Source organism: Carettochelys insculpta, chromosome 1 (assembly GCF_033958435.1).
Source record: "Carettochelys insculpta isolate YL-2023 chromosome 1, ASM3395843v1, whole genome shotgun sequence".
Taxonomy (NCBI): domain Eukaryota; kingdom Metazoa; phylum Chordata; order Testudines; family Carettochelyidae; genus Carettochelys; species Carettochelys insculpta.
The window spans coordinates 4,779,045-4,805,652 of record NC_134137.1 but is presented as its reverse complement, the minus strand read 5'-3'; the positions used below and the strand labels follow the sequence as shown (position 1 = coordinate 4,805,652).

Below are 26,608 nucleotides of genomic sequence, written 5' to 3'. Positions count from 1 at the left end.
ATCTGGAGTATTGCCTCCAGTTCTGGGGCCCTCCAGTACAGAAAGAATGTGGATGCATTGGAGCAGGTTTAGAGGAGGGCAATGAAAATGATGAAGTGGCTGGAGCACATGACCTATGAGGACAGGCTGAGGGATTTGGGCTTATTTAGTTTGCAGAAGAGAAGATGAAGAGGTGATTTGATAGCAGCCTTTAATTTCTTGAAGCGGGGCTCTACAGAGGATGGAGAGCGGCTATTCTCTGTAGTGACAAGGAGCAATAATCTGAAGTTACAGAGGGGGAGGTGTAAGTTGGATATTAGGAAAAACTATTTCACCAGGCGGGTGGTGAAGCACTGGAACAATTTACCTAGAGAGGTGGTGGAATCTCCATCCCTAGAGGTTTTTAAGTCCCGACTTGATATAGCCCTGGCTGGGATGATTCAGTTGGGGTTGATCCCGCTTTAGGCAGGGTTCTGGACTTGATGACCTCTACCGCTCTACTCTGCGCTGGTTAGACCTCAGCTGGAATATTGTGTCCAGTTCTGGGCACCCCAATTCAAGAAAGATGTGGAGAAATTAGAGAAGGTCCAGAGAAGAGCAACTAGAATGATAAAAGGTCTGGAGAACATGACTTATGAAGAAAGGCTGAAAGAATTGGGCTTGTTTAGCTTGGAAAAAAGAAGATTGAGGGGGGACATGATAGCAGTTTTCAGATATCTTAAAAGGTGTCATAAGGAGGAGGGAGAAAACTTGTTCTTCTTGGCCTCTGAGGAGAGAACAAGAGGCAATGGACTTAAACTGCAGCAAGGGAAGTTTAGGTTGGACATTAGGAAAAAGTTCCTAACTGTCAGGGTGGTCAAGTACTGGAATAAGTTGCCAAGGGAGGTTGTGGAATCTCCCTTGCTGGAGATATTTAAGAACGGATTAGATAGACATCTATGAGGGATGGTGTAGATAGTGGTCGGTCCTGCCGTCGGGGCAGTGGACTGGACTCGATGGCCTCTCGAGGCCCCTTCCAGTCCTAGTGTTCTATGATTCTATGATTCTATGAGATCCCTTCCAGCCCTACCATTCTATGATTATATTTTACCACGTGCATTTCTCTGAATTAATTCCCTCTGCCCCTGTGTTGCCCACTCACTCAGTCCTGTCATATCCTGTAGTAGCTCTTCCAGTTAGCTTTGCACTTAACTCTACTGAGTAGCTTTGTTTCTTCTGAAATTTTTGCTAGAACCGTTAACTAACTTAATGACAAGCCTTTCACTGTGTGAATCCCATTGCCTCTGTTCACAGACTAACTCCCAGCTCCAAAGGTGGAAGTTAGGAGCAGCACACAACTCATTCCTCACTCGAGCTTCCTGGTGGCTGTGATCTGAGTGTGGAGCGAGGGCGTGCGTGTTGAACAGACATCGGGTATGAAGCAAGGGAAGGCCTAGACCCCCCCCACCCCACCATTCTGAAAATGGTGTCTCTGGCTCTGATCATAGGCCCAGGCTCAAACCTGCAGATGCAGCTCCCAGTTAACTACAGGGTGAAACTAGCAAACCCTTGTGCTTCCTTATAACTTTATGGCTCTAAGACTGCAAGGAAAGCTCCCCATTAATCCTGTCTCAGTTTCAGGGTATGGTGCACCAGTGACCCCCTCTGGGGTCAAAGTTCTCCCCCTTGGTGCTCAGGCACCTTTCTGATGTTGCCATTCTAGGGGGCAGGGCCCTAATGCCTGTCCTTCAGGTGTTCTTTCACTTGGAGCTGACTAGGACATGCTCTGGCCAGGTTTCCTCCAACCCAGAAAGTCCCATAAACTTCTGAGTTCTCCCCTCACTCCCCCATGGGGCTTTTCTGTGCCCAGTCAGCAGTGACCTGCCAGGCACTAGTGCATGAGGAGTGAACCCAATAGTCACTGTTGTGAACTCTGCATGAGCAAGCTGTGTCACACAGATCACCCTCCATGACTACAGTGCTGGCTGCTCTTCTGGGACCACGCTCGCTCTCACTGAATTGACAGGGCAGCTCTGGACAAGGTTAGTTAGAACCTGACATCTCTTCTCCCCTCTTTCCCTTGGACTCTTCTGGGCAAGCTTCTTCCCCCTGGAGTAGGTTTTATCTCCTGAGCGGGAGTCCTGTTTGGCCTGGTCCTCAGCCCTCCCTCACTCCTTAAGAACATAAGAACGGCCATACTGGGTCAGACCAAAGGTCCATCTAGCCCAGTATCCTGTCTGCCAACAGTAGCCAATGCCAGGTGTCCCAGAGGAGGTGAACCAAAGACAATGATCAAGCAATTTGTCTCCTGCCATCCATCTCCTGCCTTCGACAAAAGGCTAGTCACCAAACCTTACCCCTTGCTCATAGCCATCTATGGACCTAACCTCCAAATATTTATCGAGCTCTTTTTTAAACTCTGTTAGAGTCCTGGCCTTCACAGCGTCCTCTGGTAAAGAGTTCCACAGGTTGACTGTGCACTGTGTGAAGAAAATCTTTCTGTTATGAGTTTTGAACCTGCTACCCATTAATTTCATTCGGTGTCCTCTAATTCTTATGTTATGGGAACAAGTAAATAACGTGCCTTTCAGCGGTTCTGTCTGCTTTGGCCTTGTTTTTCATGTGTTCATCAGTTTGTTGGTACACTCTCCCACATGGCTACAAAATCTCGGATTTCAGTCTGTTGACCGGAGTTAGGAATACAGACAGGAATATTCATGCGGGTAATGACTCACTATTCTGATCTAAACATCTCTAGCTTCGTCTTCCACTCAGGATTACAGCTAATAAGAGCTAAAAGAGGCCATTGTCTGGAGGTAGGTCAGGGACCTACAGTAATCACACAGCCACTGAGAACAATATCATAGCAGCACGATTTTATTACAGTCAGTAGTGGAATGTTACACAATCAAACATCTGAGATCTTTTTCGCCTACTGACCAGATTGGCCTGGTTAGAGACACACATGGACTTTGAGGAGTCAGTGACATCTGTGCCTATGCACCGTAGTCCCGCTCCCTTCTGAGCACCCAAGAAGTTGAAGGTCCTGCTCCGCTCTGCTGGTGGTGAGAGGTGCAAGAGATCTATCATAGAGGAAACGTTAAAGATTTAAGGAAAGATGACTAGTGGCAGAAGGGGGAAAGCATTTTAGAGAGGTCTCAGAAGAGTTTTAGAAACCCTTGGTGAAATTCTACCTTACGCTGGCCATTGCGGGGTGTTATAGGCCTCTCTGTGTCCTCCGGCACAACCCCCAAAAAACAAAACCAGACTTCCAAGTCTGATTGGGGATTCCACAAAGACATCTCTTTAAATGCACCTAAACTCTCACTTCGCGAGCTTGTGAACAAATTCCTAAAAATGGGCCCCTGAGGTTAAAATAACGAGAAACACCACCAGCTGACTTTTAGTGACCTTTGCGTCAACCTTGTGGTAAAGAGGATGACGGTTTTATCCAGGGCAATATATTTTTGTCACCTGATGCTAACACACAAGGCAAATGCTGCCTTTTAGGTCAGCACACTGATCCTTTTGCAGGTAAAACAGCCAAGCTGGAAAGTCAGATATGTGCACACTTACTAAGATATGGGTCTGTAAATTGCTGCATATTAACACCTACCTAAATGTAACACACGCACAGACACAAAAGCTAAAGCTTAACCTCTGATAGAGTACGACCCTTTTGGGGCCCTTGCATGGCTGCCAAGGTGGAATAAACCAACAAAATTAAGGAAAGACAGATCACCTTCATGCGGGCTTACAAGCGATAAATCCCATACATCTCCTTATAGGCTGCAGGTTGCACCTTGAGAATATATAAGCACATGATAACAACCATCCTGGGTCAGACCAGGGGTCCCTCTCACCCAGGTTCCTGTCTTCAAGCGGTGGGCAATGCCAGACACTGCAGAGGGAGGAGACAGCACAGACAACCAGTGAGCGATCCATCTCCTGGCAGTCAGATACGTAGAGGCACTCGGTGCATGGGGTTACACCTCCAGCCATCTCAGCTAGGAGGCACCAAAGGTCTTGCCCTCCAGAATTTATCTCATTCTTGTTTGGGGCCAGTTATATTTTTGGCCATCTCCTGGCAAGTCTCCCTTCTTTTGCAGGCCCTGGGCTCTCCTTCCAGAGTCTGTAGGTATCAGTTCAAAGTAGGGCCAGTTTGAGTGCAGGTATCTTCTGTCTGCATTTGCTCATCTCCAACAAAGACTGGTTTGCTGCCACCACCCCCAGCAGGCCCCTGTGGGAAGGGAGAGTTGCTTTCTCCCAGCAAACTGGGGGGTGGCAAATACACAGTAACTGCTTGAGCCTGTGCACTGCCAAAACCACTGGCCCCTTTCCTCCCCTGGCACAGTCCTTGCAATTTCCCTCCCCTCCATTTGCAAGTGTAAACAGCCTAGCCATGGGAGCGGCAATTTGAGGACAAAAGAGCAGTCAAGTAGCGCTTTAAAGACTAACAAAAGAATTTATTAGGTGACGAGCTTTCCTGACACAGACCCACTTCTTCAGACCAGAGCCAGACCAGAACAGACTCAATATTTAAGGCACAGAGAATGAAAAATAGTAATTAAGACTGACAAATCAGAAAAAAAAAATTACCCTGGGTCAATATAGGGGCTCTTTTGCATACTTAGATTAATCTAATTCTTGATTGTCCCTCCCCCTCTGCTCTCTGATTTGCTCACCTTGATAATTTCTGTTCTGATTTGTCAACCTTGATTACTATTTTTGGTTCTCTGTGCCTTAAATATTGAGTCTGTTCTGGTCTGGCTATGGGCTGAAGAAGTGGGTCTTTCCCACCAAAGTTCATCACCCAATAAATTATTTTGTTAGTCTTTAAAGTGCTACTGGACTGCATTTTTGTTTTGGTAGCATATAGACTAGCGCGGCTCCCTCTCTGTTATTATTCAATTTGAAGGCACTGTGTCTTGCACGTTTTCAAAATGGAATCAAAATAGCAAAAGGCTCAACCTGTTCTTTACCACACAGAGTCCAGCTGCTCCCATCAGAGCTGTGTGTTGCGCCTGATACCTAGCCTATAGGCACTTAAAAATATACTTTGACCTTGTTCCTACCACATGCTTATTGTTTGGGACAGAGGGTCTATTATGGTAAGAGATTAAGTTCCGCATTCTACAATGTATCATCTATAAAGTCTGCCCTCCACTTTTTCTTCTTTCTGAAATGTATCTGCTCTAAAGTCTGTCATTATTATTTGTTATTACAGCTGGCGCAACAGTGAGTCTGTTGCCCGCTTTCCTTGTTTTTCCTACTCTTTGGATTTTACAGATCTAAAGGTGAAAGGGAAAACATAACCAAGAGGACATGTTTAACGAGCAAATGCAATCTGCCGGCACCAACATGGGGCAATTAAATGCATTGTGGAAAACAATGATGCAGGAGATGTGAATGGAGCATGAAGAAAGGGTCGAGCCTTGGCTAAAGAGATGGGATTGTGCGCACAACTTCACAGTCCACTTGCCAGCAATTAGAGACGTAGCAAATCTATGAGATAATGAGCTGGACAGAGAATGATTATATAATTTGTCATGCTCAAATATCCATTGTTTGGCCAGAAGGGATTTAATGTCTCTTTCACTGTCCAGTAAGTGACTTAGAGGAGAAGGTCCTTCATAATGTCACCACCCAGGCTTTCACAGAGCTTTGTCTGACAACCAGGAAAAAACTTTATGTCTCTTTAGGAGCAAAGAGATGGAGCAACCTATGCCGGATCTGTCTGGTCCTCACCCCATAGATGATGGGGTTTAACATGGGTGGCACCAGGAGGTACGTGTTGGCTAAGAGCACGTGGAAAAGCAAGGGCACGTTGTGGCCAAACCGGTGAGTAATGAAGGAGAAGAGAGCTGGGATGTAAAAGGCTAAAATGGAACAGAGGTGGGAGCCACATGTCCCAAAAGTCTTGATCTGGCTGTCCTTTGTGGGGAGGCTGAAGACGGCCCTGAGGATCTGGGAATAGGACAGAGCAATAAAAATTACATCCAGTCCAGTCACTAAGAACGCTGCAGAGAGACCGTAGTAACTACTGATGCGGGTGTCGGCGCAAGCCAGCTTCACCACAGCCATGTGCTCGCAGTGCGTATGGGAGATAATGTTGGCTCTGCAATATGGCCACCATCTTGCCAGGAAGGGAGTGGGCAATGCAAGAATGCTGCTGCGCAGTGCCACGGCCAGACCGATCTTGGCTACCACTGGATTTGTGAGGACCATAGAATGTCTCAGGGGATCACATATGGCCACGTAGCGATCCAAAGCCATCGCTACGAAGATCCCAGACCCCATCGCTAAGAAGCAGTGAATGAAGAACATCTGGGTGAGGCAGGCATTGAAATTGATCTCCCCGATATTGAACCAGAAGATGCTCAGAGTTTTTGGCATGGTGGATGTGGACAGGATCAAGTCGCTGGTGGACAGCATGCAGAGGAAATAGTACATGGGTTCATGGAGACTCGGCTCCCTCTTCACAATGAACAGGATAGCGAAGTTCCCCAGGATGTCTATGAAGTACATTATGCAGAAGGGGATGGAAATCCATCCATGAGCTGCCTCCAGGCCAGGAATGCCCAGCAGGATGAAGGTGGAGGGGTTGGTGAGGTCAGTTGTGTTGAAATCTGACATGGAAGAGGGAAGAAGGTGTCCAGTTCTGAAGGAAAACAGTGTGTCCTGCTTGCACCTTATGTTCTCCTGACTTCCTGTGCATGCTCAGGTTCTCATCAGGGAAGTAGCCTGTGGCTGCTCTTCACACACTGAAAAACGGCAATTATATTTTTTTCAGATAAATGAATTACGAACAAACACCCTTACTAAAACCTGTTCCATACTCCGTATATGGTAATCCTGGTGTTATAGAGCAGCTCAGGTTGAAAGACTGAATGGTTCCTTTTGGCCTTGAATTTTACGAGTCTATCAGTAAAGAAACTGGATCAAATGTCTACTTTTACAGTTATTCTGTCTCATGACATGTGAACACAAGAACATTCAACAACATTGCTTATCTGAACAGGTAACACTGAAGAAAGAAATTGTTTGCACAATGCACATCTGTCCCCTGGAACTTCTGGCTACAGACATTATTGCAGCAAAGGACTTGAAATGGATTAACAGATGGACTGACAACTTCAATGAGAAAACCTTGTTTCCAATGGCTTATAAGTTTACCAGACTAAGCTTTTGGACTGAAATTTCCCATATGGGGTTTCGGTTCCTGCTGTGTTGTGTTTTAAAAGTTTACAGCAGAACAGCTCATCTGACTTCTCAAATTAAGCTAGGAGAGGCCCATGAAGAGAAATTCTAATAATTGTTTCATTATTATAATTGTTCCATGACTAAGTCCTTTGTCCTCCATAGTCTCCACCAAAGAAAAGTCACACGATTGTCCCTGTATTCCTTTTTCCTCCCACACCATAAATAGCCAGAGCCCTGCAATGCAAGAGGACAAGTCAACTGCCTCTGCATATTAGCACTCAGCTGTCCCCCAAGATCTGTATTCACTTTTTCCTCAAAGAGAAGTTTTGCTGTCGTGAGGCCTGAGCAAAGTAAGGACATGGACAAAAAACATGTAGTCTTGTACAGTGTACGAACACCTTCTGTCCTGGAGGATCTCCCCCGTGCCACTGTACTACAGCCGCTTTGGCACTGGAGAATATCACCCTGCAGAAGCGGGTGAGGGAACACTTAAAAGTGATACTGAAGCAAACTCAGCCCCTGGGGCATAAGCCCTGGGATGTTCAATGGCTGTGCAGAGTGAACAGGACCATAGACTTACTCCCTATCTCATCACACTCACCTTGCACCAGCTCTGTTCAGCAAGTGATTTTCAGGAGGAGATGGATTCCTGTGAGATTAGAGACACTGGTGCCATCCCTCACATCACCCTGTCCCACATTTCTCTGAACCCAGCGTATCCTGACACACTCCATCCGAGAGCTGACACACCAGTGTGCCCTGTTTATAGTACAGCTCTGTGAAATCCCAGTGGGAAGGAGGGATCTGGATGTAAACAGGCTGGAGACAGCCCTGTTTGCACTTCTGCCCTCTTTTTCAAGCTTTAGGAGTTAAAAAAAGCAGTTATGGGAAATTCCCAAAGGAAGACAAGAACTCTTGGGCTCTGTGCAGAGTCAGGGAGGAATTAGCTGCCGTGCATGCTTATGTATATGTAAACATGTCAGTTAATTAGCAAAAAAAGCTGGGGATAATGCCTACAATTCCATAGAGCCTAAGACCCTGTAATTGCCCAACACGGCTGGACAGATACTTGACTGAAAAAATGGAGAAAGATGACTGAGGTAACACACAATTAATAATTCTCATCACTATCATCACCCTGTGCAGCACTTTTGCCTGAGAGGTCTTCAAATCACCAATCAAAGGAAAGTCACTATGAACATATCCCCATAATACAGAAAAGCAAACTGAGTCCTGGGTTACATGAATGAACCAAGATCACCAAGAAATTCAGCATCGGGGCAACAGACATAAGAATAGAAGAACATCCACACCAGGTCATACCAAAGGTCTATCTAACCCAGTGTCCTGTCTTGTGACAGTGGACAATACTAAGTGCCCCAGAGGAAGTGAACAGAGCAGATAGTTATTGAGTGATCCCTCTCCAGTTACTCCATTCCAGCCTCTGAAAAACAGAGCTAGAGATACCATTCCTACCCATCCTGGCTAATAGGCATTAATGGACCAAACCTCCATGAATTTAGCTAGTTTTTTTTAGAACTTTATTACGTTCCTGGATCTTCACAGCATCCTCTGGCAAGGAGTTCCACAGGCTTACTTTGAGCTGCGCAAAGAAAAATTTCCTTTTCTTAGTTTTAAAACCGCTACCCATTAATTTCATTTGGTGACCCCTAGTTCTTATGTTGTGGGAACAAGTAAATAACTTTTCCTCCTTCACCTTTTCCACACCAGTCATGATTTTATAGACCTCTATCATATCGTCCCTTCGTCTTCTTTTTTCTAAGCAAAAGTCCCATTTCTTCATCTTTTTTTATGCTGCACCCATGCAAACTCCCTAATAATTTGTGTTGCCTTTTTCTAAACATTTTCCAATGTCCATATGGCTACGTCTACACTAGCACACTACGAGGAGTTTCAAGAATGCTTGGTAGGGATCCTGTAGGTGTTTGTCTCTGTCAGAGGGGTTGGAACGAATGCAGTTATATCTTAGTGCTTGGCTGTAGATAATGGATTGTGTGGTGTGTCGCCAAGCACTAAGATATAACTGCATTTGCTCCAACCCCTCCGACAGAGACAAACACCTACAGGATCTCTACCAAGCATTCTTGAAACTGCAATACCCACCTGAGGAAGTGAAAAAACAGATCAACAGAGCCAGACGTGGGCCACAAAGCCTCTTACTACAGGACAAGCCCAAGAGAGAAACCAACAGAACACCACTAGCCATCACCTACAGTCCTCAGCTAAAACCTCTACAGCGCATCATCAGGGATTTACAACCCATCCTTGACAATGATCCCCCACTTTCACAGGCCTTGGGAGGCAGACCAGTCCTTGCCCACAGACAACCTGCCAACCTGAAGCAAATCCTAACCAGCAACTATACACCGCACCACAGTCACTCTAACTCAGGGACCCATCCACGCAACAAACCTCGTTGCCAGCTCTGCCCACATACCTACACCAGCGACACAATTACAGGACCTAACCAGGTCAGCCACACCATCATGGGTTCATTCAGCTGCACATCTACCAATATAATTTATGCCATCATGTGCCAGCAATGCCCCTCTGCTATATACACCGGACAAACTGGACAGTCTCTACGTAAAAGAATAAACGCACACAAATCAGATATCAGAAATGGCAATATACAAAAACCCGTAGGAGAGCACTTCAATCTCCCAGGCCACAAAGTAGCAGACTTAAAAGTAGCTATCCTACAGCAAAGAAATTTCAGGACCAGACTCCAAAGAGAAATTGCGGAGCTACAATTCATCTGCAAATTCGACGCCCTCAGCTCAGGCTTAAACAAAGACTGTGAATGACTGGCTAAATACAAAAGCAGCTTTCCCTCCCTTGGTGTTCACACCTCCAGATCCAGTGCTGGTAGTAAGCCTCATCCTTGCTGACTGAGCTAACCTTGTTATCCCCAGCCTTGCTCTGGCTTATTTATAACTGGCCCTGCAGATTTCCAAGACCAGCATCTGATGAAGTGAATCTGTGCTCACGAAAGCTCATGCTCAAAACTTTTCTGTTAGTCTATAAGGTGCCACAGGACCCTTTGTTGCTAAAAGAAAAATAGTTACAAATAAAGAGCCTAATATGAAGCAACTTTGAACACTTTGTAATTAACAACCCCTGCTTGACACAAGAGCGTCCACAAACTTTAAAGAAGGGTGTACTATGTTGGGGGCTTTGGCTTTTTTCTACGTCAGCACTGGCATTTCAAACACATTCAGCAGAGGTTCCAGCTCCTCCTTTTTTGTGTGACAGTTCAGCTGGCCACTGAAACTGACAGAGCAAAAGCAAAGACTCATCATTATAAAATCCGGCTGCAGAACCTTTGGCATCCATCTATGTGTGTCTATAAAAGCATATACTGATTTCCATGTCTCAATTCTATTTCTAATAACCATGGCCTTATGCCCTCAAAATATTCTGTGTGCTTTTTATGAGAATAACACACCAACCTGATCACTGAAGGCTTCTATGAACTGCCACAGTTGCAGGTTGAGCTCTGTATAAGGAGACCCATGGCCCATCACTGAAACTTAGTGAGGATTTCTGATTGGCCAGCTCCCTGTACCAACATGAAAGCTCAGATGAACACCAGGACTCTGAGACTGACAGGTCTCAGGAGCTGTGGGGAGATGCCAGTGCTACTGGGTAGACTGATTGACAAGACAGGCAGGCCAATGAGGTGGTGAAAAAGTCAGGTGGGTCCCATTCTGCATGTGAGCTTGGTCTGCCTGAGGATGGGTCTACACTCGATCTTAAAGAGGATCCTAGATTTGCAATTCCAGCTATGGCAATTGTGTAGCTGGAATAAACATAAATGACCTATCTGGCTATGCTCACTGAGAGAGATCAACAGGCCTTCCCTTCCTTCTTGCAAGAATGAGGAGTACAGAGGTCGACTGTCAACCCCTGATAGTTTAATTTCATGCATCCCCACTAGGTGATTGAAAACCAACTCTGGAATGTGAACCCTGACTGGGCCGATAAGAACATGAGAACATAAGGATGGCCGTTACTGGGTCAGACCAAATGTCCATCTAGCTCAGCGTCCTGTCTGCTGACAGTGGCCAGTACCAGTGCCCCAGAGGGTGTGGACCTAAGACAATGATTAAGCAACTTGTCTCCTGCCATACATCTCCAGCCTCTGACGAACAGAAGCCAGGGCCACCAGTCCTACCCCCTGGCTGATACCCTTTTATGGACCTAACCTCCATGAATTTATCTAGTATTTCTTTGAACTCTCTTATAGTCTTGGCCTTCACAGCCTCCTCTGGCAAGGAGTTCCACAGGTTGACTGTGAGCTGTGTGAAAAAGAATTGTATTTTCTTAGTTTTAAACCTGCTACTCATTAATTTCATTTGGCGTCCTCTAGTACTTATATTATGGGAACAACAAATAACTTCTCTTTATTCACCCTCTCCACACTGCTCATGATTTTATATACCTCTACCATATCCCCCCTCAGTGTCCTCTTTTCTCTACTGAAAAGTCCCAGACTCTTTAATGTCTTCTCATATGGGACCCGTTCCAAACCCCTATGAATTTTAATTGCCCTTTTCTGAACTTTTTCTAATGCCAAAATATCTTTTTTGAGGTGAGGAGACCACATCTGTACAGAGCACTCAAGATGTGGGCGTACCATTGTTTTATCAAGGGGCAGTAAAATATTCTTTGTCTTATTTTCTATCCCTTTTTTAATAATGCCTAACATCCTGTTTGCCTTTTTGACTGCCACTGCACACTGCATGGATGATTTCAGAGAACTATCCATGATAACCCCAAGATCTCTTTCCTGATTAGTTGAAGCTAAATCAGCCCCCATCATATTGTGTGTATACTTGGGGTTATTTTTTTCCAATGTGCATTACTTTACACTTATCCACATTAAATTTCATTTGCCATTTTGGTGTCCAGTCACTCAGTCTGGTGAGGTCTTTCTGAAGTTCTTCACAGTCTGCTTTCACCTTGATTATTTTGAACAGTTTAGTATCATCTGCAAAATTTATCACCTCACAACTTACCCCTTTCTCTAGATCATTTATGAATAAGTTGAATAGGATTGGTCCTCGGACTGACCCTTAGGGAACACCACTTCTTACCCTTCTCCATTTATAAGATTCACCATTTATTCCTACACTATGTTTCCTGTCTTTTAACCAGTTCTCAATCCATGAAATAATTGTCCCTCTTATCCCATGACAACCCAATTTATATAAGTGCCTTTTGTGATGGACTTGATCAAAGGCCGGAAATCTGAGCATACTATACCAACTGGATCCCCCTTAGTACGCTTAGTAAGACGTGATTTCCCTTTATAGAAACCATGTTGACTTTTGCCCAACAAATTATGTTCTTCTACGTGTCTGACAATTTTATGCTTTACTATTGTTTCGACTCATTTGCTCAGTACTGAAGTTCGACTTATTGGTCTGTAATTGCCAGGGCTCCCCTAGAGCCCCTTTTAAATATTGGTGTTATGTTGTCTGTCTTCCACTCCTTGGGTACAGAAACCGATTTAAAGGATAGGTTACAAATCACGGTTAATAATTCTGCAATTTCATATTTGAGTTCTTTCAAACCCATTGGGTGAATGGCCATTCGGTCCAGGTAATTTATAACTGTTAAGTTTTTCTATTTGTTTCAAAACCTCCTCCAATGACACTTCAGTCTGGGACAGTTCCTTAGATTCGTCACCCACAAAGGACAGTGAAGGTTTGAGAATCTCCTGAACATCCTGAGCCATGAAGACTGAAGCAAAGAAATCATTTAGTCTCTCCACAGTGGCTTTATCGTACTTGATTTGCTACTGTTGTATCTAAAACATCTAGGGGCCCTACTGGTTTTTAGCAGGCTTCCTGTTTCGAATGTACTTACAAACATTTTGCTATTGCTTTTTGAGTTTTTGGATTGCTGTTCATCAAAACCTTTTTTGGCTTTCCTTATTACATTTTTACACTTAATTTGGCAGTGTTTATGTTTCTTTTTATTTACCTCACTAGGACTGGACTTACACTTTTTAAAAGATTACTTTTTATTTTTCGTTGCTTCTTTACATGGTTATTAAGCCACGGTGACTCTTTTTTAGCTCTCTTCTTGTGTTTTTTAATTTGGGGTCTACATTTAAGTTGGACCTCTATTACGGTGTCCTTGAAAATTTTCTGTGCAGCTCGCAGGGATTTCACTCTAGTCACTGTACCTTTTAATTTCTGTTTAACTAACCTCATTTTTGTGTAATTCCTGTTTTTAAAATTAAATGGCAGAGTGCTGGACTGCTGAGGTGTTCTTCCCCCCACAGGAATGTTAAATGTTATTATATTAAGATCTCTGTTCCCAAGCGGTCCTGTAATAATTACCCCCAGACCAGATTCTTTGTTCCACTCAGTACTTAATTGATAATTGCCTCTCCCCTGGTAGGTTCCTGTATTAGCTGCTCCAAGAAGCAGTCATGTAAAGCATCGAGAAACTTTATTTCTGCATCTCGTCCGGAGGTGACATGCACTCAGTCAATATGGGGATAATTGAAATCCCCTACTATTATTGATTTTTTTTTTTATTTTGATAGCTTCTCTAAGCTTCCCGAACATTTCATAGTGACTATCACTGTCCTGGTCAGGTGGTCAATATCCCTAATGCTATATTCTTATTAGAAAATGGTATTACCATCCATAGTGATTCTATGGAACATTTTGATTCATTTAAGAATTTTAGTTCATTTGATTCTACATTATCTTTCACATACACTGCCTTTCCACCACCCACATGACCTATTTTGTCCTTCCAATATATTTTATATCCTGGTTAGATTGTGTCCCACTGATTGTCCTCATTCTACAAGTTTCTGTGATGCCTGTTATGACAATCTCCTCCTTTAATACAAGATACTATAGTTCACCCATCTTATTAGTTAGATTTCTAGCATTCGTTTAGAAGCACCTTAAAAAATTGCCACCATATATTTGTCTGCCCTTCCCTGATGTATTAGATTATTTTATATCTCCCAATAACTGTAGATGTATCTTGAGCTAGAACAAGGCAGAAGTCTGACTTAGACTACTATTACTACTTAACCCTTGTACTCTGAATTGAGCATAGATCATCTACAAATCCTTTTCCACTTTAGTCTTGTCTTGGGACAAAACTTCTAGCTGGCTCCAGGAGTACCCCAGTTGTTGTCCTTCCATCTCAGGAGAACATTTCCACGTTATCTGAGGTCTTCCTCTTTTGTGTTTTCCTTGGGGGTTCCATGTGAGAACTTGATGGACAATGCTAAATGATGGTTTTCTGAGAGTGGCCAACCATCCCTAATTTCTTCTCTTGATTGAAATGTCAGTTGGTTCTTGTCCTGCTCTGTTCCAAAGCTCCTCATTTGTGATGAAGTCTTGACCTTTGATGTGAAGGACATACTTCAGGCATGTTTATGAATGTCTGTAGCTTATGCTTTGAAGACTTTTTGGTACACCAGTTCTCGCATCTTCACATTTGTGTTGAAGATCCACAATTTCATCTTTACAGATACTATTTGTGAACTCCATATGGAACAAAGAGCCTTAAATGAAGCTGTTGCTTTCTATAGCCTGGCACTGATAACCTTATCTGTTCCACCATCTATGCCCATAATAGTCCCCAAGGAGGTGAACAACTCCACATCTTCCAGGTCATCCACTCGCAGTGTGATGGTGGTGTTGCCGGACTGCTTGATCCTCATTAGTTTGGTCTTTCCATTCTTAATGCTCAGTCCAGTCATTTAGACAGTTTTATCTAGTGTTGTGAGGTTTTCTGGGACATGAGATTTCAGCTCTACCTGGGAGACACTGTGAGGAACTAAAATGAGAGGAAGAGAACAAATTCAGTGTCAAAGTTAGTTCAGTCTGTATCACACTTATAAGGCCCTGCTTCTTCCAGGGCAGCTTTGCAGGGACGGCAAGACCTCTGTCCTGGCTGCACTCTATCCACAAGGACATTCATGTCACCTTTAGTTCATCTCCCCAACGAGAACCCAGTCCTTGTGTTGTGTGTGTGTAGGTTTCTCAGAGGGAGCGGAAGTGATATTACACCATTCACACCTCACAGGAGCAGGGAACTCACAAACTCTAGCTGATTCTGAAAACCTCAGATTCATCTTGAGGGGATGGTGATGGGAAAGGTTTTGTCCTCCAGCCTTTCCTCTGTATCCCACCCAACAAATACGCCTGTGAGAGTGGGCATCCATTTCCCTCCTGGCGTTGCAGAGAGATTGAGGTTACATCACAGAAGTCAGGATTTCTTGTCCTGGAACTCAGTGTTTGGGTGATCTTGGCCAAGTCATGTCATCCCCCTGCTTCAGTTATCTATCTGTGTAATGGGTATGTAAAAAGTCACTTTCCTTTGATAGGTGTGTTGATGATTCTTCAGTGAATGGTTCTCCCTGGTATGATGGTAGTTACTGTGAGAAATATTGATCTCTGATCCCTTAGTGACAGCCCATATGTCTGGAGAAACTGATTGTGTCTCTACTCAGGACTTGTTTTCACAACCAAGTTTCTGTCCCCACAAAAAAGTCTTCTGGTGACACAAGCGTGGCAGCTTACCTACTGCAATGCAAATTTGTTGAGGAAAAACACCTGTTTTAGAAACAAAAAGTTTTCCATGCCCTGTGAGAGTAGTTTTTTTCTTTCACCGCCTTTTATTGCCAACAAGGAGCTGGGGTAGACTCTGCTGTTTCTTTTGTTGACAGAATTGTCTCCCACCAGTATCCTACAATGCCCTACCCTGATGGCTCTGCTCAGTGTTTTGAACTCTGCTGTCCAACCAGCATAGTCCCCTCCACTTTCAAAGCTTATATCTGACAAAGGAGAAGGCTGCTCACTTTTCAGGAACAAACAAACAACATTTCACTGGAGTGCTTCTTTTCTGCTCTGCTGCTTTGACATCCTCAGCATGAAGAGCTCACAGAACTACTCATGGTCCTGCTCCCAGCAGCTGAGGAGGCAGTGGGAGAACCTGCAAGAAATCCCAAGATGCCCAAGGATCAGCTGTGCCTTCCACAACACTGCACGGTGGGATACAAACCACTGTACGTTGTTCACACTGTCAGTGATGGTGGTCCCAATACAGATGTGATCTGTTGCTAGAGGGAGCGAGTGCAAAGACCCTCTGATGATTCTGGTTTTTCAACTTTTGGTTGTCCATGTCAGATTTGTCAACAGATCTCCAGATCTGCCTGTCTACTATCTAATGATCCATCACGGGCATTTGCAGGGTATCAGATCTGATGGAAATCTCCACATTAGCTAAAGCTTTTCCTATGCTATAATTTTTAAATACACAAACACACAGAGCAGCCAATTACTCCCTGATTCATCACAAATCACAAGATTGCTTATGTCCCTCTGGGAAGGTCCCCTAATTACTATTTACTCCCAAAGGTGTATAAAGAGCACAGTAGCACAGACAGGCTTTTCTCCAGCCTGCTGGCATGTAGATGCTGCTTCTTCCTTACAAGTAGAGCGAATCCCACCAGGATTACACAAAGCTATATTATGAACTACGCTGCTGTCAGCCCACAGCATGTCATTCTTCAGCTCAGCGAGCTTCTTCATGGCTGAAGTGAGATTCGTAGAGAAGACCCTTATGCCTTAAGCCTCACAGGTACCTCTTGCTCAACAAATCCACTGAAAAGTGGCCACGATGTGATAGGTGGTAAGTTTGTGTTGCTATGTTTCTCCTCAATTAAACTTCTCAGGGTTCTTGCAATAAGTGATCGTGTATCTATCGGGGAGATATTTAACAGCAAGTTAGACAGACATCTGTACAGGGTGGTTTACCTGCCGAGAGGTCAGGCAACTGAACTCGATGACCTCTCAAGGTCCCTTCCAGTTCTAGCGTTCTATGATCCTATGATTCTATAACTTTGCTCCAGAATTATTGTCCAAAGAGTCCCTCTTTTCAATGTCCCCCCTCAACTCCAAACTGGCTGCATTTCAGTGGCACAGAGAATCTGTCACCATGAACAGTGCCAGTGGATGTACGACACAAAGCCAGATTCTGAGGCCAGGACCCGTATTTTGCTCAGACCCCACTGAAACAAAACTTGGCTTGGTGTAAAAGCAGAGTTAAGAGGTCAGGAGCGTGCTGTGTGTGAACGCCCAGAGACTGTCACTGCCTCCTCTTGCATTTCAGTGTTCTGGATGTCAATGGGGGCAGGAGGGAATGGGAGGCTGTTACCTGAGGTGGAAGGGCTGCACACTGGAATAGTTATAAGAAGACAGATAAAGACTGACAACCTTTAAAATGCTTTTCCAGAAACGCTGCCAGGCTAAATAATAAGATAGATGAACTTGAGTACCTCATATTAAAGGAGGATATTGATATAACAGGCATCACAGACACTTGGTGGAATGAGGAAAATCAATGGGACACAGTCCGACCAGTGTACAAAGTATGTCAGAAGAACAACAGGTCATGCTGGTATGTGGGAGGGGTTGCTCTCTGTGTGAAAGAAAATGTAGAATGAAATGAAGTAAAAATCTTAAATGAATCAGTATCTTCAAATGAATCTGTATGGATAGTAATTCTGTGCTCTAACAATAACAACATAGCAGGAGGGATATGTTACCAACCACCTGACCAGGATGGTGATAGTGATTATGAAATAATAAGGAGATTACAGAGGCCATAAAAATTAAAAAACAAAAAAACAAAACAGTAATGGGGAATTTCAACTATCCACAAATTGACTGGGTACCTGTCATCTCAGGACGGGATGTAGAGATAAAATTTCTTGACACCTTAAAGGACTGCTTCTTGGAGCAGCTGGTTCTGGAACCCACAAGGGGAGAGGCAATTCTTGATTTAGTCTTAAGTAGAGCATAGGATGCGGTCCAAAAGGTAAATATAACTGGACCACTTGGAAATAGTGACTACAATACACTAAAGGTTAACATCCCTGTCATTGGAAAAATGCGTCAGCAGCCCAGCACTGCAACACTGATTTCAGAAAATGGCAACTAAAAAAAATTGAGGAGGTTATTTAGTATAGTCCCATAAATAAAATTCCTGCAAGCTACCTGGAAATTTTTTGTAGATACCATAATAGAGGCCCAACTTAAATCCATAACCCAAATTTTAAAAAATCAGTAAAAGTACCAAAAAAGTGCCACCATGTCTTAACAACTAAGCAAAAGAAACACTGTGAAATAAAAAGGCATCATTTAAAAAGTGGAAGCAAAATCATGATGGCTATGTCTACACTAGCAAACTACATCAAAGTAGCCTATTTTGACGTAAGAACATCGAAATAGGTTACTTTGACGCATATTGTCTACACATCGTCCAGGGCTGGTGCCGTCGACGTTCAACATCGAAGTAGCGATGGAGAACATTGAAAGGAGCCACCCTGGAAGGACATGTGGAGTGTCCACACACACAAGTGCTTCCTGTTGAAATAAGGGGACAGCAAAGCCCCAAGAGGCTCCCTTAAAGGTCCTCTCCCAGACACACTCGGCCTGCACATCACGAGATCCACAGAGCCTACAACCGGTTGCAGACCCTGTGAACGCAGCATGGACCCCCAGCTGCTGCAGGAGCAGCAGCAGACAGAAGCCCTGGGCTAAGGGCTGCTGTGCACGGTGACCATGGAGTCCCACGGGGGCTGGACAGAGCATCTGTCAACCCCTCAGCTGATGTCTGCCATGGAGGACCCCGCCTTTTCGAAGTAGTGGGATGTGGATCATCTACACATGCCCTACTTTGACGTTGAACGTCGAAGTAGGGAGCTATTCCCATCTTCAGATAGGAAGAGCGATTTCGATGCCTAGCCACCTAACGTCGATTTCAAGGTTGAAATAGCACACGGTGCGTGAAGACGTGATGCGTGCAATTTCGACACTGTGCCAGCTACTTCAAAGTAGCTGGCTAGTGTACATGCACTCAATGAGAAAAATAAAAAGGAGCATACACTCTGTCAACTTGTGTAAAAATTCAATAAGAAAAGCCAAACAGGAGTTTGAAGAATAGCTGTGAAAAAGTCTAAAAGAAATGACAAAATATTTTGTTTTGTTTTGAAGTACATCAAACAGTGGGGACATTGGAAAATCAAGATGCTCAGGGAACACTCTGAGATGATAATATCGTTGTGGAGAAAATGAACAAATTCTTTACATCAGTCTTCACTGCTGAGGAGGTTACGGGTATTCCCAAACCCAAGCCATCCTTTTTAGGTAACATAGCTGAAGAATTGTCCCAGACTGAGGTGTCATTGGAGGAGGGTTGGAATAAAGTCACTGGGACCAGGTGGCATTCACGAAGGGTTCTGAAAGACCTCAAATGTGAAATTTCAGAACTGGTAACTGATGGTGATGAGCCTTGCTGAGAGGCAGGGCCTGCACCTGATGACCTCTCAAGGTTCCTCCCAGCTCTATGAGATATGTGTATGTCCATGTGTTCTCTGATTGCCCAAGCCTTGTAGGCTGTGGTTACACTGGGGTTTCTATTTTGAGATGCATTTGTATCCCGAAATAGACACCCTTGTGGCTGAAAACAGCAGGGCTATTCTGAGCACGGCATTTCACTCCAGATACCCACCATCATGGGTATGTCTAGACTAGCACCCACACTTTCAAAAGGGGGATGCTAATGAGACACTTTGGGATATGTCGGTGATGTGCTGCAATGAATATTCAGTGCCTCATTAGCATAATGGTGGCCACGGCACTTCGAAGTGCCGCTTTCGATCTCTCATGGTTCGTTTACATGGGGTCCTTTTTGAAAGGACCCCGCAGACTTAAAGATCCCCTTATTCCTACTTGGTTGTGGGAATAAGGGGATTTAGAAGTGTGTGGCATCCTTTCGAAAAGTACCCTGTGTAGACGATTGGTGAGTGATCAAAAGCGGCACTTTCGAAGTTCTGTGACAGCCATTATGCTAATGAGACACTGAATATTCATTGCAGCACCTCATTAGCATATCCCAAAGTGTCTTATTAGCATCCCCTTTGGAAAGCGGGGGGGGGGTGCTAGTGTTGACACAGCCATGAGAGGGGTAGCAGGAAGTACCAAATATGCACTTGTTGTGAACTTCAGGGCAAAATGGACACCTCAGAGTTTAAAATCACTTACCTTAAAATAACATTGCACAAGTGATTTTTGACATAGGGCTACAAGCATAACCTCTCTCAGAAATTCCCTTTATATCTGGGGAAGGAAAGGAGCATGGCTCAGTTTCGGGCCAGCTAGTTTAGAGATAGAAGGCGGTTCAGTAGCCTCAGGACAGGGACCACAGTCTTCCTGGTCAATATCCACAGAAGCAAGTAAGCCTCCAATGGGAACCCACTGAGAGACTCCAGCTCATGGGGAATCTGAACTATCGGAGCAGCATCCCAAACTTAAGGAGTAGCTAGGGAGTGGGCTAGAGTTCCTGGGCTGGGAACCCAGTGGGCCAGTACCTGCCCCTGTTCCCACTTGACTGCTCTGATTTGTCCACTAGGCTACCCGGCCAACAGGAATCTGGCCACAATCTGCTATATCCTTTATATTGACTGGAGGACAAGCAGGACAAATGTTTGCTTTTTTCAATCAAAAGGAAAAAAAAAATGCTTTCAGATTGTGAAAAAGTGGGTGCATGAAGAACACAGAACAGTAGAGACTCTGTTGCTGGCCCGTCACTGCATTCGCTGCATTATTGAAGAATGAGGATAGTTAGCGTCCACACTCATGTTTCTCTGCAGGTGTCTAACAAGGTTTTCCATATCATGGAATTACTGATGCATGGGGCACCATCAAATACGAAATTATCATTGGTAGGGTAATTAGTATGTAGTCAGTTCCCTGAATAATGTAATTGCCAATTTTCAGAGTGCGAAAATCGACCAGTTTGCTTCACCCACTTTTTTTAACAAAACCCTCCAGTAATTCATTAAATGTCTCCAATTAACATTCTCTCCTTCCAGGCTTTTGCACTGTGAACACTCCCCTGGATCCTGGGCATCTACATGACGTCAAGGGAAGATAAGATACATGTAGGAGACACCATTCTGTTTCAGAGTTGGACACATTCTCCCCTACTCCATGTCAGATTCCAACACAACCGATTTCAGCAATCCTTCCACCTTCATCCTGCTGGGCATTCCTGGCTTGGAGATGGCCCATGTCTGGATCTCCATCCCCTTCTGTGCCATGTATGCCATAGCCATCTTAGGAAACGTCACCATTCTCTTCATTGTGAAGATAGAGCCAAGCCTCCATGTGCCCATGTATTACTTCCTTTGCATGTTAGCTGTAACTGACCTTGTCCTGTCCACGTCCATCCTACCCAAAATGTTGAGTATCTTCTGGTTCAATTCCAGGGAGACACACTTCATTGCCTGCCTCACCCAGATGTTTTTCCTTCACAGCTTTTCAATGACAGAATCTGGGATCTTTGTGGCCATGGCTTTTGATCGCTATGTGGCCATCTGCCATCCCTTGAGGCATTCCACCATCCTGACAACCCCCTTGGTGTCCAAGATTGGTTTGGCTGTGGCACTACGCAGCAACATGCTTACCATGCCCAATCTCCTTCTGGCGAGACAATGGCCGTATTGCCAAACCAACATCATCCCCCACACCTACTGTGAGCACATGGCTGTGGTGAAGCTGGCCTGTGCTGACATCCGCATCAGTAGTTACTACGGCATCTTTGTGTTGTGCTTTGTGACTGGCTTGGATGTGTTTTTTATTGCAGTGTCCTACACCCAGATCCTCAGAGCCATCTTCAGCCTCCCCACAAAGGATGCCCGGCTCAAAACTTTTGGGACCTGCACTTCTCACTTTTGTTCCATCTTATCCTTTTACATCCCGTGTGTGTTCTCCTTACTCATGCACCGGTTTGGCCAGAATGTGAACATGAGTTTCCATGTTCTCCTTTCCAACATGTATTTCCTGGTGCCCCCCATGTTAAACTCCATCATCTATGGTGTGAGGACCAGACAGATCCGCAACAGATTCCTCCGTCTTTTATCTTACAAAGACATCTAAGCTGTGCTCACACAGCTGCAGCATTTTGAAACAGAGCGTTCACACCGAAAGGGCCCATTTTCGAAATAAAGAGCAATGCATTTGGGGCACATATCCCACCATGCCTGGCATCTCCTCCCACCCCTAGGCTTTTTGGGAAGTCAACAGGAAGCGCAAGGTTGCCTGGGAATGAGGATATTGTCCCTTTAGCACCTTCTCTTCTTGGATTCACCCCACAGCTTCTGTGTCCTCTGAGCCTCATTTTAAACTGGCAGAGCCAGCCCAGGTTGCCAGCATCTGCAGGCAGCAGTCCTGGATCCTGCCTTGCAAGATTCCTGGGCAAAGCAATCACCAATCTGCGATGCTGCACACAGGCGCTGTGTGTCCACATGTATTGCAGCAGCCCTCATGTTGAGCTTTCTGTCCAAGAGCACCCAGTCAGACCCAGCAGAGGATCAGGAAGAGGAGGCAGAGGAGATCCGCAGCCACCTCCTGGCCCAGAGTCCCAGACAGCAGCAGATGCTTCCTGCTGTATCACAGGGCCTGTGCACCATGCACCTTGTTTCTGGGCCAGCGAGACCAGCGTGGAGTTGTGGGATCCCATTGTCCTGCAGGCGTGGGATGATGACCACTGGCTACAGAACTTTAGGCTGTGAAAAGCCACCTTCCTTGAGCTCTGTGCTGAGCTATCACCAGAACTGCCATGAAGGGACACTGGAATGAGAGCCTGTTGCCTCCTGACCTCTGCTGCTCGCTTGCCAGTCAGTATGGAGGAGGGACATCTACTGTTGGGACAGAGCTGCTGCAAGTTTTCTGGGAGGTCGTTTGTCTTATGCTGCACTGGAGTGTGACTCTGAGGAATGTGGATGAGATTGTGATGTCTTGGCAGCAACGGGGTCTCCTAACTGTGGAGGGGTGGTTGATGGGATTCATATTCCAGTCCTCAACACCGCCCCCACCACTGCCTCCTGGGCTCCGAGGACAGCAGGGTCACAACGTTTGCGAGGGGTCGGTGTTCAGAACCCTGGCGAATGTTGATTTTCGTGAATGGTGGGAGGGCTTGGAGCCCCAGAGAAGGGGCAGTGGCTGCCGGTGCTCCCAGCCCGGAGCCCAGAAGAAGCTGTGGCAGCTGCTAGTGCTCCTTCCTGGGGCCCCTGGGAAGCGGTGTGGGTGCTCCCTGCCCCCGAGCCACTTGCGAAGAGTTGAATCCATGAGCATGAAGGTCTTGGATGTGGGGACCTTACAGTTCATCAGCCGTAAGGGGAACTTCTCAATGCTGCTCCAGGTGATTGTACATCACCGTGGCTGTTTTACAGACACACACGTGGGGAGGTCTTGAAAAGAGCGTGACATGCGCACTTTCAGAAGCAGCAGCCTGTATGGAAAGCTGCAGGAAGGAACTCTCTTTCCCCATCACAAAATAATTTTGGGGGTGCGGGTGGATGCTTGAAGGCAAGATGCCACTGCTCACCTGGGAGGCTGCACCTGCTTCAGGACCATATCTCCATGGTCCTGGCCTCATGTTGTTACCCTCCCAATCTGCGTGAGAGAAGGGGAAAGCATGTGCCTGTGGCTGTAGTGCAGAGACAGAGCATGTGGCCAGTGCATTTAACAGCCAGACACGCATGCTCTCAGGGTGGCCCACCAGGTGGCCATTAATCTTAGGGAGGCCCTGAGGAACCACTTTGACAATAATGAACATTGATTATTGTGTGTATGTTGGTTTGGGTGACATCCTTCCACTCCTCTCTAGCTCCCTGCTCCTCGTATTCCCCAGACTAACTGTAAAAAATAAAGGTGAACACAAAAGTCCAGCCAAATCATGGCCTAGCCTCACCCAGACACCAACCCTGTGTCTTTAGGGCCAAACAAAGTTCTATTCACTCTTCCACGCTACCGAGCATTAGTAACCTGAATACTGGTGGTCTCAGTGTTTGTGGTTTGTTCAGACAAAAGAGTTTGCTCAGTCTCATTCCAGTGATTAAAAACCCAGGTGCTCTGCACAGTCAAAATCCCCCTGACTAGCCAAATGAGCAGGCAAAGAGTTCCACTGTGGAAATCCAAGTGCCTCTTTACCAGGACCCCTGTGGAAACTCTGACTCAGCTTGGAATACTAGCTTTCAATACAACCTTGGAGAAAGTAGGAGGAAATTAATCATGAAAGGGAAGGGTAAATAAAAAAACAAAGCAAACACTAATTTTCTCTAACCTGCATATAAGGTTCCACTTAGAATCATAGAAAAGTAGGACTAGAAGGGACCTCGAGAGGCCATCGAGTCCAGCCCCCTGCCCTCATGGCAGGACCAAGCACTTTATAGGCCATCCCTGAAAGCCATCTATCTAACCTCTTCTTAAATATCTCCAGTGACGGAGATTCCATCACCTCCCTTGGCAATTTGTTCCAGTGTTTGATCACCCTGACAGTTAGGAACTTTTTCCTAATGTCCAAACTGAACCTCCCCTGCTGCAATTTAAGTCCGTTGCCTCTTGTTCTATCCTCAGAGGCAAGGAAGAACAAGTTCCCTCCCGCTGCCTTATGACACCCTTTTAGATACCTGAAGACTGCTATCATATCCCCCCTCAATCTTCTCTTTTCGAAACTAAACTAGCCCAGTTCTTTCAGCCTTTCTTCATAGGTCATGTTCTCTAGACCTTTGATCATTCTCGTTGCTCTCCTCTGGACCCTCTCCAATTTCTCCACATCCTTCCTGAACTGCGGTGCCCAGAACTGGACACAATACTCCAGCTGAGGCCTAACCAGCGCAGAGTAGAGTGGGAGAATGACTTCTCGTGTCTTGTTCACAACACACCTGTGAATGCATCTTCGAATCATGTTTGCTTTTTTTGCAACAGCATCACACTGTTGACTCGTATTTAGCTTGTGGTCCACTATAACCCCTAGATCCCTTTCTGCTGTACTCATTTCTAGGCAGTCCTTTCCCATTCTGTATGTGTGACACTGATTGTTCATTCCTAAGTGGAACACTTTGCATTTGTCCTTATTAAACTTCATCCTGTTTACCTCAGGCCATTTCTCCAGTTTATCCAGATCCTTTTGAATTATGACCCTATCCTCCAAAGAGGTTGCAACCCCTCCCAGCTTGGTATCATCTACAAACTTAATAAGTGTACTTTCTATGTCAATATCTAAATCATTAATGAAGATATTGAACAGAACCAGTCCTAAAACAGACCCTGTGGAACCCCACTAGTTATACTTTTCCAGCAGGATTGAAAACCATTAATAACTACTCTCTGGGTACGGTTATCCAGCCAGTTGTTCACTCACCTTATAGTAGCCCCATCTAAGTTGTATTTGAGTAGTTTATTGATAAGTATATTATGTGAGACCGTGTCAAATGCTTCACTGAAGTCTAGGTATATCACATCCACCGCTTCTCCCTTATCCACAAGGCTCGTTATTCTATCAAAGAAAGCTGTGAGATTGGTTTGACATGATCTGTTTTTAACAAATCCGTGCTGGCTGCTCCCTAGCACCTTACCACCTTCCAATTGCTTGCAGATGATTTCTTTAATGACCTGCTCCATTATCTTTCCTGGCACAGAAGTTAAGCTGACTGGCGTGTAGTTTTCCGGGTTATTCTTCTTCCCCTTTTTATAAATGGGTACTATATTCGCCCTTTTCCAGTCTTCTGGAATCTCTCCCGTCTCCCATGATTTTCCAAAAATGATTGCTAAAGGCTTAGATACCTCTTCTATCGGCTCCTTGAGGATTCTAGGATGCATTTAATCAGGCCCTGGTGATTTGCAGACGTCTAATTTTTCTAAGTAAATTTTAATTTGTTCTTTTCTTATTTCAACTTCTAAACCTACCCCTTTTTTCACTAGCATTCTCTATGTCAGGCATTCCTTCAGATTTCTCAGTGAAGACCGAAACAAAGAAATCGTTAAACATCTCTGCCAATTCCAAATTCCTTGTTACTGTTTCTCCCACCTCACTGACCAATGGCTCTACCCTCTCCTTGGTCTTCCTCTTGTTACCAATGTATTTGTATAAAGCCTTCTTGTTTCCCTTTACGCTTGTAGCTAGTTTAAGCTCATTTTGTGCCTTAGCCTTTCTAATCTTGCTCCTGCATGCTTGTGTTGTTTGCGTATATTCGTCCTTTGTAATTTGTCCTAGTTTCCATTTCTTATACGATTCCTTTTTTATTTTGAGATCATGCGAGATCTCCTGGTTAAGCCAAGGCAGTCTTTTGCCATGTTTTCTATCTTTCCTACACAGCGGGATAGCTTGCTTTTGGGCCCTTAATAATGTCCCTTTGAAAAACTGCCAACTCTCCTCAGCCGTTTTTCCCCTCAGTTTAGCTTCCCATGGGACCTTACCTACCAGCTGTCTGAGTTTACCAAAGTCTGCCTTCCTGAATTCCATTATCTCTATTGTACTATTTTCCCTTCTACCCTTCCTTAAAATTGTGAACTCTATGATTTCATGATCA

General features: G+C 44.9%; 1 protein-coding gene and 1 pseudogene across 1 annotated transcript; one reads left to right on the top strand and one right to left on the bottom strand.

Moving 5' to 3' along the window:
- Positions 1 to 5,646: 5,646 nt before the first annotated feature.
- Positions 5,647 to 6,594, bottom strand: LOC142002366 (olfactory receptor 52E8-like). The gene has a single exon (XM_074978434.1). It carries the CDS (start codon positions 6,592 to 6,594, stop codon positions 5,647 to 5,649), a length of 948 nt encoding a protein of 315 aa, XP_074834535.1.
- Positions 6,595 to 21,101: 14,507 nt separating this feature from the next.
- Positions 21,102 to 22,172, top strand: LOC142002360 (olfactory receptor 52K2-like; annotated as a pseudogene).
- The last annotated feature ends 4,436 nt before the right edge of the window (positions 22,173 to 26,608 follow it).